The sequence below is a fragment of the Peromyscus leucopus genome, chromosome 3, assembly GCF_004664715.2.
Source record: "Peromyscus leucopus breed LL Stock chromosome 3, UCI_PerLeu_2.1, whole genome shotgun sequence".
NCBI classification, from domain to species: domain Eukaryota; kingdom Metazoa; phylum Chordata; class Mammalia; order Rodentia; family Cricetidae; genus Peromyscus; species Peromyscus leucopus.
In genome coordinates, this window is record NC_051065.1 from 142,629,915 (window position 1) to 142,648,191 (window position 18,277).

The 18,277-nt window shown below is 42.7% G+C and overlaps 2 protein-coding genes across 2 annotated transcripts in view; both read left to right on the forward strand.

The window, feature by feature from the left end:
- LOC114701403 (ovostatin homolog) overlaps positions 1-18,277 on the forward strand; it is a 43,110-nt gene that overhangs the window by 15,449 nt on the left and 9,384 nt on the right. The window contains exons 16-26 of the mRNA XM_028881490.2: positions 3,716-3,886; positions 4,643-4,790; positions 6,364-6,466; positions 6,945-7,173; positions 7,829-7,958; positions 10,687-10,805; positions 11,491-11,542; positions 12,899-12,982; positions 13,914-14,090; positions 15,655-15,736; positions 16,347-16,503. Of these exons, the coding sequence (XP_028737323.2) occupies positions 3,716-3,886; positions 4,643-4,790; positions 6,364-6,466; positions 6,945-7,173; positions 7,829-7,958; positions 10,687-10,805; positions 11,491-11,542; positions 12,899-12,982; positions 13,914-14,090; positions 15,655-15,736; positions 16,347-16,503 (1,452 nt within the window). The remainder of the gene's footprint in view (positions 1-3,715; positions 3,887-4,642; positions 4,791-6,363; positions 6,467-6,944; positions 7,174-7,828; positions 7,959-10,686; positions 10,806-11,490; positions 11,543-12,898; positions 12,983-13,913; positions 14,091-15,654; positions 15,737-16,346; positions 16,504-18,277) is intronic.
- On the forward strand, positions 9,836-10,445 carry LOC114701404 (mitochondrial pyruvate carrier-like protein). Its single transcript, XM_028881491.2, has one exon. It carries the CDS (start codon positions 9,916-9,918, stop codon positions 10,267-10,269), a length of 354 nt encoding a protein of 117 aa, XP_028737324.1. The 5' UTR covers positions 9,836-9,915; the 3' UTR covers positions 10,270-10,445.

Below are 18,277 nucleotides of genomic sequence, written 5' to 3' on the forward strand. Positions count from 1 at the left end.
TATTACATTGCCATCAAGTAGAAAGTTTTCTTTTTCTCACACTCCCTCCCTTTTCCTTCTTTCCTCCCTCCCTCCCTCCCTCCCTCCCTCTCTCCCTCTCTCCCTCCTTCCCATGCCTCCTTGCATGATTCCAGCACAGTATTCCATCATGGGGACAGCAGCATCCTCTCCTCATTCTTACCTAAGTAGAAACCACAGTGGAACTTGAGCTCCTAGTGACTTAGGTAGGACAGTCTCTTCACAACTTTCCATGCTTGTTTTATAAAAGTTGGTTTTGTGGAAAACGAAGGAAGTCTTTATGACTTAAGAAATATGTTCTCTGTATCAACAGTTATGTTCCTTTATGTTTAATTATATTTTTATACTTTTTTCCTTATTAGTTACCGGCTGGCCCATTATTTGCTGAGCTATCAGCTACATGTAAAGTGGATTTTGTAGGGGGTTGGTTTGGTTTGGGTTTTGATGCTCTGCCACATTATTCTTACTTATATTTTGTTGTTGCTGTTTTTACCAGGATTTTAAAAATCGGTCGCTTACATCAGTGTAGTAAAGCAGGTTAGATGTCTAAACCTTTTTCTCCGCTGTCACTGTCTGTCTGTTGTTTGCTGTGGTGGTGGACTGGAGCCAGAATGGGTGCATGCAGAGCAAGGACTTCATCGCTAAACTTTGTTCCCAGCCCTGCTCCCCACCTTCAACCCCCTGTAGCCCCCAATGTGTAGTGATTTCTCCATTTTCGTTTTTCAGAAATTTCTTCTTCTTCTGTTTACAGTTACCCTTTTGTGCCAAAAATTCACATACTGGAACTTTTGTAATTACATGTAAAAGACAATTTATCATGGATTACTCTGTTATTTTAGGTTATACTGCTTCATGTTCAGTAATATTTCTAATTTATAAAACCCTCCAGTGTATTGCTCTGCTCAGATATGAGTTTTGAAATGTTTATGTGTGTTAAGAAGATGTCATTCACGCCGGGCAGTGGTGGCGAACACCTTTAATCCCAGCACTCGGGAGGCAGAGGTAGGCGGATTTCTGTGAGTTCGAGGCCAGCCTGGTCTCCAAAGCGAGTTCCAGGAAAGGAGCAAAGCTACACAGAGAAACCCTGTCTCGAAAACAAACAAACAAACAAAAAAAGATGCCATTCCTATTATCAGCTTATTTTATACCTATGAATATATGTGTGTGTGTGTGTGTGTGTGTGTGTGTGTGTGTGTGAGAGAGAGAGAGAGAGAGAGAGAGAGAGAGAGAGAGAGAGAGAGAGAGAGAGACTCACTATGTAGCTCTGGCTATCCTAAAACTGGCTATGTAGACCAGGCTGGCCTCAAACTCACAGAGAGCCACCTGCCTCTGCCTCTGAGTGCTGGGATTAGAGGTGTGCACGATCATACCCAGCTTTGAAATTTTATTGTAACAACTTTCTCAAGAATAGTATGACTTCACTTTTTTCTTGTTTAACCTTGAAACCCAGGCAGTCATTCCAAGTAACAGCCGCTGACTCCCCCAGTGACCAGCTCAACCATCAATAGTCTTGACAGCTTCCTTCTTTCCTTTTCTCACATCTTAAAGTTGTATCTTTCCTTCCTTGGAGAACGTATCATGCTTAGAACTTTGTTTCTCTCTTGTTCCCTGAGCTATCCCAATTTCCAAGTCATCTTTTGGTTACCTAAATCATATTCTCTGCTAGCTTCCTCAGAAGGGCACATGAATTCTGTGACACTTTCATCCTCAGAATCATTCTTCTAAAGCCTTGACATAGAAGATGGGCATGGTGGTGGACATCTGTGACCTCAGCACTTGGGAGGTAGAGGAAGGAGGATCAGGAGATGAGGGCCAACCTCAGCTACTTGAGGCCTGTCTCAAAAAAACAAAACAAACAGAAACTTTTAAAAATAAAGCACAATGCCTTACTATGTGAAAGACAGGTTAAGGGACGATGTGCTTTTCTTTAGGGTTCCTGAGAACCCTGCCCCGCCATACCTCACCGTGAACATTGTTTTAAGGAACTGTGCCGTCAGACTAACTTATTTTCTGTGCTAGGTTATTTGATCTTTTTGCCTGGGGGCCTTGGAGGGTTCCCCCGCCCCTTCATAAATTTTAGTAAAATATCACTGAGGATTTATTGTGTGAGGAAAATTCAAAGCTTAGCCTGAGTTATGACTTTAAAATTAAGCATTTTTTCATTCTTCCCTGTCTTGAAATGTTTCACTCATGTGTTGGCTCTTTTTGATGTGCTCTCATGCTCTTGTGCTGGCCTGTGACCTGCTTTGATTCTCTCTTTTTTCCTTTGTTTCCTATCTCTCTTCTATCAGCTTGGTGTGCTGGGTGTGGTGGTGTGCATCTGTATCCTCTTTACTTGGCAGGCAGACACAGGAGTTCACGGCCACTCAGAAAACAGAAGCAAATAAACAATGGATGGTTTCTGTCAGTCGTTTTTTTCTTGGGGTCTTTATCTTTAGAGTTCATGTCTGATGTTTTTGTCATTTCTATTTCTTCCTTGCTTTTGCCCATTTTTACCCTTTTTTTGTTGAATTTCAGATTCGTGGTTTTTTAAAATACCTTGCGTGTCAATTTGGGAATATTTCCTTTATTCTGAAATACCTGAGGAATGCTTGTCTCTATTTGATAATCATTTGGGCTGAGAAGTTTCATTAGCTACGGTGTGTCCTCTGTTTTATCCTGTTGCATCCTCCCTTCCCTTCAGCACCAGCTCTGAGGGCCAGTGCTCTCCTCTGCTCACACCACTGTTCTCCATCAGTTATACCCACCTGATAAACACCCCCCCCCCCGTCAGTCATGCATTTCAGTGAATGGAAGCGGCCCCTTCACTCCAGGTCCTTCCCATTTCCTGGGAGCTATTGTGTCCAGGGAAGATGGTTCATGTTGTGACACAAGCTGTTCGAGTGTTTGTTGTTGTTGTTGTTGTTGTTGTTGTTGTTGTTGTTGTTGTTTTCAGAGCTGAGGACCGAGCCCAGGGCCTTGTGCTTGCTAGGCAAGTGCTCTACCACTGAGCTAAATCCCCAACCCCGAGTATTTTTTAACCAGAGTTAATTTGATATGTGTTTCTTCTCATTTCTTTGTGTCATTCTCCCTTTGTGCATGTAGTGTCTTACACTTTCCTCCAGTTTTACATACCCTCGATTTTTTTCAGTCTTTCAGAACATGGCATGCATAATTCTACCAACAACTAGAAGATTACAGGGATAGTCACCATCCCTCACAATGGCGAAAGTATAAGTCATTGATCTCACTCCTTGTTCACTTTTTTATTGGTGCATATTTGTTGCACATAGCACCAGGCTTCATAAGAATATTTTCATACTGGTATATAAAGTGCTTTGATTGCTTGTTCATTCCTTTCATTCCTTGATGCTGATTTTAGCTGGATGGTTTTAATATGTTAATACTTGGATTCAAGCAGCTGACATCACCCTCCAGGTCTGAGAGCTCAACTATTACAACTTCGGGTAGTTATCTGTGTGCTAGGCTTTGGAACAACCAAGAGTTCTCCAAGACCTCATGCTTATTTGCTATCCCAAATCCTGCACCATCAGCCAGAAAAGCTTGCAAATAGCATGGACTAAAACAAAATTAGTCTCCTCATTTAAATTTTTGGAAAGTTGACTCAGAAATAAACCATTATGACACAAATTTTTCCAATCTTATAATTATGCGAGGGATGCTTAAAATCACCAAGGACCATATCTTCCTCTCCTAGGTATACAACCTGCTCCCAAATATCTATCAATATGGTTATTTCTACCACGGTCTCAACCTGGATGATGATAAAGTAGGCCCCTGCATCCCTCAGAAGGAATTGTTCCACAATGGACTGTATTATACACCTGCAAGCAATGTTCGGGATGGAGACATTGCTAATCTTCTCAGGGTAAGATCACACAGATAAGTCTGCAGAACATCCCTATGGTAGCTTTAGTGGTCAGGCCCCCATCCCATGTCTCTCTCACTGTGCAGATTCTTTCTATACTGTGCTGACAGAGTACTCATAAAAAAAGGCATGCTAATCCCGTTGGCTTTTTTCTGTTTGCTGGAAAGAAATTACGTGGCAAAAATCATGGAACCCAAGATGAGAAGCAATGAGATGGTGTTCAATGTATTGCAATACCTCTCATGCATCAATAGTTAAAACAAGAAGATAACTCACAGTCTGTATTCCACATAAACAGAGGCTGTCAGCTACATGTGCTCAGGGGTCATCCAAGATCTTTATGATCAGAATCCTAGGGTTTAAGAAGAGGACACTGAGTCAGACAAGCTTTAGTTCAAGTCCCAACTCTGCTGTTTACTGTGTGTGCACTGTGTGTATACATGCATGTGCATGTATACATGCATGTTTGCTGTTAATTAAGACAGTAGTGGTGCTGATTTCTTGTATTCCCTTAAGCATAAGTGGAGAAAAATGAAAATATTAGCACATTAATAATAATAAAAATAATAGTGATTATTGGTTTTCTTCCAAATTATGAATTTTTTTGTAAGTCAAATTAAGGAGACTTATTTCTATGGCACTGGATCATGGCTAACACAGAAAATATTATATTTATTGTCTGTTTACTGTGACTGTAGGCCTTTCATGGTTTTCTCAGGAAAGTAATGTAAAACTTTTCATTTCTTTCTCTGAAAGGACATAGGTCTGAAAATCTTTACTAATTTCCATTACCGGAAACCGGAACTGTGTTCATCCCAGGAAAACCTGCACTTGCTGAGGACATTTGATGACCCAAGAGAACCAGTGATGATGTACGGCGGGGGCGCTCTGGCTGCTTCTGCCTGTGGGTAATCTAGAATTTCCTGTTAGAGTAACATTCAGTAGAATTCTTTGGATTGGGTCTATATAAGATAAAACCATGTCAAACACAGATATTGTAGATGATTTATGATGGTTTGGAGTAGGAACTAGAATAACCACTGTTCAACAAGACAGGCTGGAAATAGCTTTGACCATAAAGAATAATTAGCTTCTGACAGAAGAAAGAAGAAGAAGAAGAAGAAGAAGAAGAAGAAGAAGAAGAAGAAGAAGAAGAAGAAGAAGAAGAAAAGAGTTTCTGCCCTTTTTTTTTTTTTTTTTTTTTTTTTTCGAGACAGGGTTTCTCTTTGTAGCCCTGGCTATCCTAGAACTCGCTCTGTAGATGAGACTGGGCTCGAACTCGCAGATATCTGCCTGCCTCTGCCTCCTGAGTGCTGGGATTAAAGGCGTGTGCCATTGCCGCCCAGCCCATTATCTTTTTAAATTTTTGTTTGTTTGTTTCTTAAGATAGGGTCTTTCTCTGTAGCCCAGGCTGGCCTCAAAATAGACATGAAGACAACTATACAGGATAACGCAAGCAGCAACTAGACATGGTGTAAGACAGCTCAACAACACTTACTTGTTTGTGTTGAGAAAGGATCTCACATAGCCCAGGCTGCCCTCAAACTTGTTATGTAGTCAAGGATGACCTTGAACCTCTGATTATCCTGACTCAAATGCTGGGGTTTGCAAGCATACACCACCACGTCCAGCTCTATAGCGGCTATTTTGATGTAAAACACTGACTAAGTGCATCACACGCAGCCTACAGGCCACTCTTGTAAAGGAAAATGTTCTGGAGAATTAAAACTATTAATACCACTGAAATTTTCCACAAAAATAATGCCAGTGGGCAGAGTTGGCAGGTACGGGCATGTCAGCCAGGAGTCAGGGCAGAGATTTAATTCATCCAGATTTGGCTGTAGGTGATTTGTTGTTTGGTGTTGCTTTTAAACAAATACAGAAATTTGACCATCAAAATAGCTGATATTTGATTTTATCAGTATTAAGCCCTAGGAGCAAATTTCTGTATCACCTCATGCTATGACATACTAGGCCTGATCTAGTTAAGAGCTCAACTCCAGGGCCTGGGAGATGGCTCAGCAGGTAAAGTACCTGCTGTGCAGTCCTGAGGACCTGAGTTCAATCCCTCACACCCACCTAAATGCCAGCCATTCCAGTGCATATCTGTCAGTCACCCTACTGCTCCAGTGCACATCTGTCTGTCACCCTAGTGCTCCAGTGCACATCTGTCTGTCAACCTAGTGCTCAGGAGCAGAGATGGGCAGTCTTCGAGGATTATTGGCCAGCCAGTCGAGCTGACACTCTAAGTGCAGGTTCAGTGAGACCCTGCCTCAGAAGTCAAGAGAGAAAAGCAAGTGAGGAAATCAACCTGTCCACTGGCACCTTCACAGGTGGTCATACTGCACACACATACACACACACACACACACACACACACACACACACACACAGCTTAACTAGGCATGAGGCACTGAAGTCCAGCACATAGTTTTGCTCTTTCTACAGAGGTCATTTCTTTGCATCTCTCGTTTTAGTTCGTGATGCCGTAGACAGCATCAACCACGCAGAACTGGCCATCAAAGAGACAGTCAGGACACACTTCCCCAAGACCTGGATATGGGACCTCGTCAGTGTAGAGTGAGTTTTATTGTTCTGTTACTTCTTAGTGTTTTTATTAAACAGATTTCTCCCCTGTATGCCTCTATCTCTGTTTTTCTTCTCTTGATTTGATAACTTTTAGTCCTGGGCAATAAAGTAGTGAGGTATTTATTTAAAAAAAAAAAAAAAAAGTCCTTCAGATGTACATCCTGATCACATGTTTGATGGTTTGATTGCTAATTTGTTCTGTAAACTTTACTTTCCCACCAAACCTTCACTCCTATAAATTTCATGCAGGTAGATATATGCTACCTCAAATTTTTAAAAAAGATATTTATAGAAACATGACTTGTCTAAGGTTCTGTTCTACAGACACTTCAACTAGGGCTCTGTAACAGTGCCTTACCTAAACACCTGAAGTCTTTTCCAAACCTTCAGTCACTGTGTTTGTGTGTGTCCTGCATAAACTCGGGTTGTCACTTAGAGGACATGTGTCATCCACAGCCTATCTTTTCAGTTCCTCAGGTTCAGCAAATGTCTCATTCCTTGTCCCCGATACTATAACCCAATGGGAGGCCAGCGCCTTCTGTGTGAACGGTGATGCTGGCTTTGGCATCTCACCCAAAGCATATCTACAGATCTCCCAGCCCTTCTTCGTTGAAATCTCCTCACCCTTTTCTGTCGTTCAAAATGAACAGAGTGACGTGGTAGTCACTGTCTTCAGCTACCTGACCACATGTGTAGAGGTAAGTCACCTCCTTTAATCTGGAGACAAACATCCAGCAGGCTAAATTATTCACTATTTTTTTCATTAAATATCACCACAGTCTATTAACAACTGAAAATTCATACTATAAGGAAGTCATTTCTTTCTATAATCTTTAGAAATAATTATTTAAATTTCTAATTTTATTTTCTGAATATGATTGTTGTGCCTACATGTATGCACATGCACCATGTGCATTTCTGGTGCCCACAGAGCTCAGAAAAGGACATCAGATCCCCTCAAATTGACCTTATTGGTTGTTGTGAGCTGCCACATGATGATGCTGAGAACTGAACCCATGTCCTTTGCAAAAGCAACAAGTGCTCTCTCTCACCTTCTGAGTGAACTCTGCAGCCCCAGAAATAATGGTTTTAAATCACACACAACAATGACTTGAAATTTTAGTAAGAATGACACTTTGTGATGACCCACATTCTACTATTTTGTGAACTTGTGAATGAATCCTTGGGCATCTTTTCATTTTGCTAAGTTAAAATAAAAAAAAACCTTAAGATGAAAAATGTCAGGTTCTTTGAAGATGTTGAAGAAACCATTGTGTGATTAACTATAGAATTTCAGGCAAAGGAGAGAGAAAGCTTAAAGTTCTACCCTTGTGGTCATTATTCTGTTTTCAGATTTCTGTTCGGCTAGAAGCATCTGAGGATTATGAAGCAAATAGCAACACCCTGAGTACCAATGGCAGTGATGTTCTCCAGGCTGGAGAACAGAAAACATATGTCTGGACCATTATACCAAAAACACTGGGTAAGCAGCAGTCCTTCATGGATTGACCCACATTGTATCAACCTATGTTTTTCTTAGATTTTCTGAAGAAACATGATTTCCTTCAGCATCGTATTTTTAATTTTCTTTATTCATTTCTCTATATTCAAAATTCGTATAATTTCTTTGTTTAAAAGTATTTTTCATTTTCTGTGTGTATACATGTGCCTGCATGTATGTATGTGTGCCATGTACATGTGGGTGCCTAGCGAATCAGGAACAGGGTGTTCCATTAGAACTTGATGGCTGTGAGTTGCCTTATGTGAGTACTGGGAACAAACCCAGGTCCTCTGCAAGAGCAGCAAGTGCCCTTAAACCCGGAACCCTCTCTCCAGCCCCATAGCTCCGCATTGCTACTACTCTGTGGAACAAAACTCCATTCATTCACATAAAAAGTATAATACGATTAAAATATGGCACAAATGCTAATTTGTGTGATTTATCAAATCCACCTATCATATTCCCAAATAAAGACCATATCTCTTTAAAGCTACCCTGATTCTGGCATTTGCTGCTTTTCCTAACAATCACATAAAATGCCACTTTTACAAAAAATTTCTCCTCAGCCACCATCATCAATTATGAGAGCCACTGGGTTGTTGTTTTGTTTTTTTTTTAACTAAATGTACTAAATAGGTCACCAACTACTAAAATCCAACCATTGGATCAAATATTGAGAACTTTGCTCTTGTGCCTGGCAGTTTAGGAAAGTAACTTTAGAAGTCTCTTACTGGTGACACTGGAGAAGAAGGAAGTTAAAAGTCTAGTGAACCAGAAATACAAAATGTAGATGATCCTTAGTCTGAGAAGACTTTTAAAAATTATGTCATTAAATTTCTTTTATTCATTTTCTTGTATTCATTGTATTATTACATCAGTGGAGAATATAAGATGTTTTTAAATTCAGCTGTGATGTTGATTCACCTCAGACCACTTTTTTATTAGACTTAAACTTCAACTCTTATGCTATGTAAGATTTTCAAATATTTTGCTCTGGAAAGTGAGACAGAACAGTGCACTCACTACTACATCTTTGTGGTGCTCAACAGCTGTGCAAAGCAAAAAAAAAAATGAGCAGAACTCACAACAAAGAAACAGAAACAATATGTTGGTTATGTTTATAGCACACAGGCAATATTAAGCCTTGTGAGTAGCTTTCCCAATCCTCCAATTTCTATAAACAGGGAAACTGGAGATCAGTTTTGATTACATACTGATACCACAGAAATTAAAATCAACGGATTTCTTGCCAGCATTCAGTTTATATCTGGTGGTCCTTGTGCTGTATCATATTTTACTGTTTTTCTTTGATCTTAGAAAGCATTAGAAACCCCAGTTATTACCAGGTGTGGTGGTATGTTTCTTTGATCCTGGGAAATATTAGAGGCCCTAGTTATTGCCAGGAGTGGTGGTGCAGGCCTCTAGTCCCAGCCCTAGGAAGGAAGAGGTGGGCAGATCTCTGTGAATTCTAGGCTTGGTCAATGTAGTGAGCTCCAGGTCAGCCAGGACTACACGGTGAGAACCTATCTCAAAAAAGAAAGAGGAAGGGAAAGGAGGGGAAGGGAGGGAGAGGGAGAGGGAGCAGGAGAGAGAAAGGAGGGGAGGGAGGGAGGGAAGGAGGGAGGGAGAGGAGAGGAGAGAGAGAGAGAGAGAGAGAGAGAGAGAGAGAGAGAGAGAGAGAGAGAGAGAGAGAGAGAAGAAAGTAAAGTAAAAAAGAAAGAAAGAGAGGATGCCCAGGTATCTGATGTTACATTGTCCAATGTCATCTTTATAAACAATATCAAGGTGCTGGCACGGGTTCATAGAACGTGACCTTTCTTACAACTTTGTAAGTTGGCGACTGGCTGTTGCTGCGTCAGGGTCAGCTGTGAGGTCGGCATTCGGCGCTCTACTGTTGGCTGGCAGCTTGGCCGTTGGCACTCCTCCGTCTGGGGCGGCCATGGCAGGGCTTGGAGGGCTAGTGCGGAAAGCTCATGAATATTTAAAAACCAAGGAGTTCCGGGATTACTTAATGAGCACCCACTTCTGGGGTCCGGTGGCCAACTGGGGCCTTCCACTGGCCGCCTTCAAGGATATGAAGGCGCCTCCCGACATCATCAGCGGCCGCATGACGACGGCGCTCGTCTTCTACTCCATGGCTTTCATGCGCTTTGCCTACCGGGTCCAGCCTCGAAATTACCTGCTGTTGGCATGCCATCTCACCAACGTGGTGGCGCAGACCATTCAGGGCTGCCGTTGCGTGAAGCATTACTACTTTGGTGGGGCCAAGGCCAGCAAACCTTTGGCCAAATAAGCTTGATGACTGGGGGATGGGAGGAGTAGCCTAAGCCAGACTTTTAAGCACTGGACTCTATTCCTCCTAAAGAAAATACCAAGGAAAACGTTGGTTTGGACTCTAAAACAGTGCAACCCCAATTGAAACCTGAAGTTTGATTAATTAATAAAAAAAAAAAAAAAAAAAAAAAAAAACTTTTCTAAGTTCTAAGGGAGTAAATGAGTGACTTACTATAGGGAATCTTGAAATAAGTAGAACAAGACATATTTATTGCCTTATCTCCAGGCAGGAGGAAAAGTGGGTAGTTTGATCTAAACTTCAGTGTGATGGTAGAGTTTGGTATAATCCATTCAAGACAAGATTGACAGACCTGAAGCATCTCCCATTGGAGAAAGTGTCAGTATTCTTTATCTCATGCTTGGCAATGTTTTCCAGGCAAAGTGAATATTACCATAGTGGCTACATCCAAACAAAGCAGTGGCTGCCCAAATGATGCCAGTAAGCAGCAAGACGTCAACTGGAAAGACACTGTGGTCAAAGGTTTACTGGTAGAGGTATGTACATATGAAATACCAAGTTCCTCCTGATGGGAAATGATGTCTAAGAGATAAAGTAGGACATTCTTCTTGCAAATGCTTAACTGACCAGTTTGTTTTGACACAGACCTTCTGCTTTGAACAAATTACAGTATTATACATCCATCAGTACCTCAGGCCTTCCCATAGGCCTCAATGAGAAAATATTCACCTAACTGTGCAAGGCCCTGGGTTCTATTCTCAACAGCTCTTAACCCAACCAACCAACCAGAGCCTCACCAAAGAGGATGAGCTCCCTTGAAACATGCTTTATGCTTTCTGGACACCCTTCTTGATGTGAAGCAGCCTACAGATCTCCTGCCCACCCCTCTTTTCAACTGATCCCAAAGTTCAAGAGTCAAATCCATTTGCTCTGTGCTCATGAGCAGTTCCTGTTATCGTCAATAAAAAATAAATAACAATAGAGCGATTGAAAGTGTCAATGACACAGGGTTATCTTTGCACAAGCTATGGGAGCCGAGGGCTTGAAGGGGTGTTGGTACTGTACAGAGACTTCCACACAGTAAGGACAGGGACAATGATTGGTTCCAAGAAAAACCCTGAGCCAGCCATGCCTCTGGTAACTGAGGTTTGGTCTCTTTTCCTTCATAGAAAAATGATCCAACTTATTATTCTGTTCTTGGTTTTGTTTATGCTCTAACAGCCTGAAGGTATTGAAAAAGAAACAAGCCAGAGTTTCCTTATCTGCACAAAAGGTAAGAGGGCTCTCCACGGGGTCAGTTGGTCCTAGAGAAATCTGTAAGTATGGCAGATTTACTTCCTTGGCCTATGACAAGCCACGAGCCCACTTGCCATGTGGATGCATTTTGAGTTCCTCTTGGTGGTTTTACTTTATTTCATGTTTTATCTTCATTGATATATAATTTTTAGCAAACAAATGTATATTAATGAATTACATTTATTTATTTGTCCAATAAGATTAGTCTACCTTTGCCTATTTCCTCCATCTTGTATATTTTGGTTTCTTTGTTCATAAGACTGCCTCACGATCTTGATCAATGGAAAACTCGGGATTTTTCAAATTAACACTAGCATATTGGTTGCTTTTATATTCTTGGTACGAAATAGTCTCTGAGGTGCCCCCATGGTACTAGATCAGGCCCTCTGGATAAGTGAGACAGTTGATTAGCTTGAACTGTTTGGGAGGCCCCCAGGCAGTGGAGCCAGGACCTGTCCTTAGTGCAGGAGCTGGCTTTTTGGAACCTAGGGCCTATGCTGAGACACTTTGCTCAGCCTTGGTGCAGGGAGGAGGGGCTTGGACCTGCCTCAACTGAATGTACCAGGCTGTGCTGACTCCCCAGAGGAGACCCTGCCTTGGAGGAGGTGGGAATGCGGGGGTGGGTTGGGGGAAAGGCTGGGAGGTGGGAGGAGGGAGGACGGGGACTCTGTGGTTGATATATAAAATGAATAGAAAATCTCTTAATAAAAGAATATAAAAAAAATTAGTCTCAGTTACCTGATTTGTAGTCATCATGAGTATTGTTTTAGCCGGTTACTGGTAATCTGATTTTAATGTTTACTCAGTCAATTCAATTACATAGAAGTCAATTCCTTCTGTGAACTATGAGTCATATCTTCCATTTTTTTCATACACAATTTAAGTACTGGACTGATAGAAAATGAAGATCACTGTCAAAGACAAAGTATACATCATTCTCTGAATGGATTGTTATTCTAAATTAGCTCAAATTCTCAGTTTATTTTAAAAACTTTTATTGCATTTATTTGTGTGTGTGTGCGCGCGCACACATGTGTGTATAAGAGTGTGCATTGCATGTCATGGGGGTTGTAAAAGTCGGAGGACAGCCTGCAGGAGTTCCTTCTCTCCTCCTACCCTGTGGGTCCCAGGCATTGGACTCAGATCATCAGGTTTGGTGGCACATGTCATTACCCTCTGAACCATCTCACTGTCCCCATTTCACAATTTCATTTTGTCCAATAGGCAAAACTAACCAATGGCCTTTTCTCCTTAATACAGCTGTTCCAAAACTCTGCATCTGTGACTTGTAGAGGGAAGTCTTTGCATTATCTGTATGGGTGTTTTCTTTCAGGTACCAAAGCCTCAAAGCAAATACTTTTGGAATTGCCAAGCGATGTAGTGGAAGGGTCAGCCAGATCCTTTGTCACCGTTGTAGGTGAGTTTATCAAATTCTGTGTCATGGTGATTTGAAAATCTTGATTGAGGTTGTCTACAAAAAGTCCTAAAATAACCGAATGGAGCTATTTTCTTAAGCTATCGGGGCAGGAAGTGTGTTCAGACCACCTTTTCTGCCTGTTTCCATGTGGGATCTGGCGGCGTGGGAGTTTCCAGACCTGAATCTCTATGAGGCACTCACACTGGTGGGTAACGGTAGATGCTCAGGAAATGGGAGACCCTGTTATGACCTGTAGATATGAATGCTAAATTAGCCTCTTGGAGATTATGATATATTGTGATACTGGGAATTTTCTTGGTTTAAAAAAAAAAAAAAGAGGTATGTTTCCTAAAGTAAAGTCATTCATCTATCATCAACTTTCAAGCCTGAGGCAGAGGGATGGGTTATAGCTTGTATATCATTGGGTCAGTATCTAAAACCACAGAGTAGAAGCAAGCCAGTAAGCAGCACACTTCCCAAGCATCCACCTTGCTGTGGGATGAAACTTTCAGGAACATTTCATACTCGAAGGTCCTCTAACGCCACACTTAAGAACCACCTGCCTTGGATTCTCTCTAGGAAACTTGGACTTGTTTACGGATTTATATATTTAATTTTAAATTATGTGTATAGGGGGCAGTATGTGCACATAAGTGCAGTGCCCAAAGAGGCTAGAGGCATTGACTCCCCTGGAAGTGAAGTTAGAGACAGAGGTGAGCCACCTGATCTGGGTGCTGGAAACTGAATTCAGGCCTGCTTCCAGAGCAGCATGGGCTCTTAACCCCCGAGCCACCTCTCCAGCCTCCTGCTTATACTTTTTAGCGCCAACTTTAAATGTGTTCTGCCCCACCATACATTAACGACCACAGGTGATAATGCCGAGGCAGCTCAGCATGAGCGTGAGCGTTTGACTCCCCTTTTCTGTCTTTAGGAGACGTTCTCGGAGTTGCAATGCAGAATCTAGACAGCCTTCTCCATACGCCCTATGGGTGTGGCGAGCAGAACATAGCTCAACTAGCGTCTGACACTTACATACTCGACTACCTGAGCGCTACCCAACAGCTGACAGAAGAAGTCAAATCCAAGGCTCTACTGCTCTTAACTAATGGTGAGCGGGGATAAGGAGTTTCCGCCAACAGAGATGAAATCAATTGCAACTGATGTCACACATGGTCAGCCTTACCCTGTGGTCCCCTGGTGAGACAAAAGTGAACCTTTTAGGTACTCTGGGTCCTAGCTATATGCTCCTTTTTAACTTTAAAATCTGTGTCCGCTGGGCAGTGGTGGCGCACGCCTTTAATCCCAGCCCTCGGGAGGCAGAGGCAGGCGGATCGCTGTGAGTTCAAGGTCAGCCTGGTCTACAGAGTGAGTTCCAGGACAGCCAGGACTGTAACACAGAAACCCTGTTGTGAAAATAAATAATAATATCTGTGTCCATCATTTAACCTTATGATATAGAACTGTTGCTTCAAATTGTGAACTCATCTTTATTTTAAATTTTCTTTATTCATACAAGCATACAACAAAATACGGTCATATCCACCCCTGCATCTCCCCTTCAACTCCCACCCCACCCTCCCCAACATGCTGCCTCTCATCTTCGTGTCTTTTTTTTTATATATATAACCCTCCAAGTCCAGTTAGCACAGCCCATATGTGCATGGGCGTAGGGCCCTCCCCTGGAACAGGAGACACCTACCAGTGGCCACACCCTCAATAAAGAACGAGTCTCCCACCTGCAGCAGCTACTCACTGCCAGTAGCCCCTTAGTATAGAACCGAGTCTGGAGATCACGTACCCCATCTATGCCAGGATTGGCTTGATCTGACATAGCTCTTGTACAGTTAACCACAGCTGATGTGAGCTCACAGTTGTAATAGCTGCGTCATGCTCTGAAGACAGCACTCCACAGCGCTCCTCCCCACCCTCTGGCTCTTACTTTTTTTGTTTGTTTGTTTGTTTTTGTTTTTGTTTTTTGTTTTTTGTTTTGTTTCGAGATAGGGTTTCTCTGTGTAGCTTTGCGCCTTTCCTGGAACTCATTTTGGAGACCAGGCTGGCCTCGAATTCACAAAGATCCACCTGTCTCTGCCTCCCAAGTGCTGGGATTAAAGGCGTGCGCCACCACTGCCCAGGTGGCTCTTGCATTCTTTCTGCCTCCTCCTCCAAGATGCTCCCTGGACCTTGGTGGTAATGGAGTTAGCATCAGTAAACTCATTTGTGAATTCGTCATAGTTACCATAATATCTTATTTGTTTTGGTTGTGAATAGCGGCTGATTCATTTGTCAGGCCCTAGACCTGCTTGCTCAGCTGTGTTCCAATGCAGGGAGGTGATTGGATCTGAATGTTGAAAGAGAGTATACAAGCAACATAAAAATGTGATACTGAGCACAGGTCCAGGAGGTAATGCAATTTGGATTTTCTTCTTAGGAAGGTAAAACTAAGTGAAGTAAAATAACCTTAAGGGAAAAGTACTGATTGGTAAGTGCAGTACTGAGCCAGCTTTTAAATAAGGCATTCTCTGTCTACACAGAGGTAGACAACCTGAAGTTACAGGAACCAAAATTGAAGTGATCACATTAGCACATCCCAGGGCTTACATTCACCCAGTCTACGTCATTCTTTTCCTTCTCTCTCAGGCTAAAAATCAGCTTCCTCCTGTGTTGTGCTTTAGGTTACCAGAAGCACTTGTCTTTCAAAAACTACGATGGTTCATACAGCATGTTCTGCCAGAGCAATCAGAAAGGAAGCGTATGGTGAGAGATACAAACTTCCTTTTCAGTAGCATAGGGTTTTTTTCTAAGCATGACTTGCAAGAAGGTGAGAGCAGCTAGTGCTCAGCGGGGGATTCCCAGCCAAGGGAGTTTCAAAGTGGATTTACAGAGACTAAAGCAAAACCCCAAAATGTGTTATTTGCAACAGTATCCCCATAGTCTCATGCAACTTGCTCAGCTGTGTGATCATTTAGTGATGGCACTCTGTGATGTCACAGCTCATCAGCTCCATGACAAGTGTCACATCTTATCTGTACCTCTCAGTCTCATTTAGATGCCAGGAAGGGAAGCTAGAAGGCCCCATAGCGTCGGGTTATAGATCATGCCAGTCCTGTTTCTGGGTATGTGTCAAATGGACTATACAGCCAGAACTTCGGGTGGCAAAAATCCACCTGCTCTAACTTCTACAAATTTGCTGTCCATCGTATTTTACTGACCCCAACGAAAGGGCTACTGCCAATCAAGACTAGTAACTGTCGACACTGGACAAATTGTATGAACGCATTACCCAAACGGAACGTCACCGACGAACCCGTTGGGCAGCCGACATCATCTTTCCCCCTAACTTCTGCTTTGATGATCCCCATTACAGGCTTAGTGCCCTTACTTTCAAGACATTTGAGAGAATGAAGGAATATATTTTCATTGAAGAGTCGGTCCCCAAACAGACCTTAATCTGGCTTTCAAGCAAACAGAGAACAAATGGATGCTTCAGAAGGGACGACAAGCCTGTCGACAACACTGGGGAGGTGAGGGGCTGACAATGAACCGTTCTTTCCATTTCTCTGTGGCATCTGTCTCCATTGCCCTCCCTCATCTGGGGCGCTTCATCCTTGTGAATGTCGTGCCTTTTGAGTCTGCTCTAGTCACAGGTCCCCTGCATCCTCTCCATGAGTATCAGTCCTGCCTCATGAATGTTTAACCAGACCTAGGCATAACCCTACGTGAGTCTTTTGTTTGCCTTCTTCAGCCTTTAGTCTTTCTACAGAGCCAGGCTTCTGCAATCATTAAACCAGGAAGAGGAGGAAAAAACAGCATCAGCCGAGACAGCTTCTGGGAATTTGGAGTCAGACGGGAGGGGTCTTGAGTGTGTGAGGAGTTCCTTTCTGTGCCTTAGTCCTAAGGTTTTTAAATCCCAGTCTCAGGGTAGGAATGCAGCTAGCTCGGTTGGTAGAGTGTGTCAACACAAAAACACAGCTCTCACCTCAAAGAGAATGAGAGAGAGTTTATTCTGAAGCCCAGCGTGAGTGACCATGGTCCAGGAACACAGACTGAGGTCACTCCAACTTCCATCCTCCAACTCTAACAATTTGATTTAGTTTTTAAGTAACAGAGCGAAGGAAGCCATAACTCAGAGAACTTTTCAAATACATCAGTGGGAACACTGACTAGGTAGTCACAGCAAAGCAGGGAGAACTCGGTGACCCCAGGACTCAGATGCTGTCTGATGGCACTCTTAGCTGTTTGTTGGTGGAAGCTATGGATTTGTTAAGTTAACATAGTCCAAACAGTTTTTATCTGTTAGTCACAGGGTGTTAGGTCAGACACAGAGGTGCGCAAGGAATGGCTATTTAGGAGGTTAAAGAAAGCTGAACGGGGTTCTGGAACTGCTACATTCCAACCTCTCCACAACCACTGATGTTCTAATCAGTTAATTAGCCTTTTAGAAATTAGCCTTTTAGTTCATTGGCAAATACTTGCCAGACTTCCTTCTGGGGACTTTGTTCACAAACGCTTGCAGTGTGCATGAAGCCCTGGATTCAACCCCTAGTCCCACACAGATCCTACCAGGCATATACCAGATTTGGTGGCACATCCCTGTAATCACAGCATTTGAGAATTAGGAGAGACAGGAGGGGCAGAAGTTCAAGGTTATCCTCAACTAGCAAGTAGACTACCTGAGAGTCTGTCTCAAAAAAATAAAAGTGAGGCATGGTGGCCCACACCTTAAATACCAACACTGAAGAGGCAGAGGCAGGCAGATCTCTGTGAGATTGAGGCCAGCCTTATCTGCTAGGGAGCTCCTGGCCAGCCAAGGCTACATAGCAAGACCCTGTCTAAAAAAATAACACAGCCAAAACAAAACCCAACCAAACTGCAACAACAAAAACATCAAAGTCATGGTTTGTTTAATGCTGGTTTTCTCCAGGGCTTTTTATGCATGATCAGTGAACAATTCATGCATTTTTAATTCTTTTCTAATTTGCACTATACTCATATATGAGTCCTAATAACCTGTACTGGCTAGTTTTATGCCAACTTGACACAAGCTAGAGTCGTTTGGGAAGAAGGAACCTCAACTGAGGAAATGTCCCCACCAGAGTGGCCTGTGGGCAAGTCTAGTGATTGATGTGGGAGAGCCCAGACCTTTGTGACTGATGCCGGCAGGCCGGGCAAGTTTGGGGGAATAAGCTAGTGAGCAGCATTCCTCCATGGCCTCTGCTTCAGCCTGGAGTTTCTGCCCTAACTTGTGGGACTACAGTCTCTGTGAGGTAAAATAAGCCCTTTCCTCCCCAGGCTGCT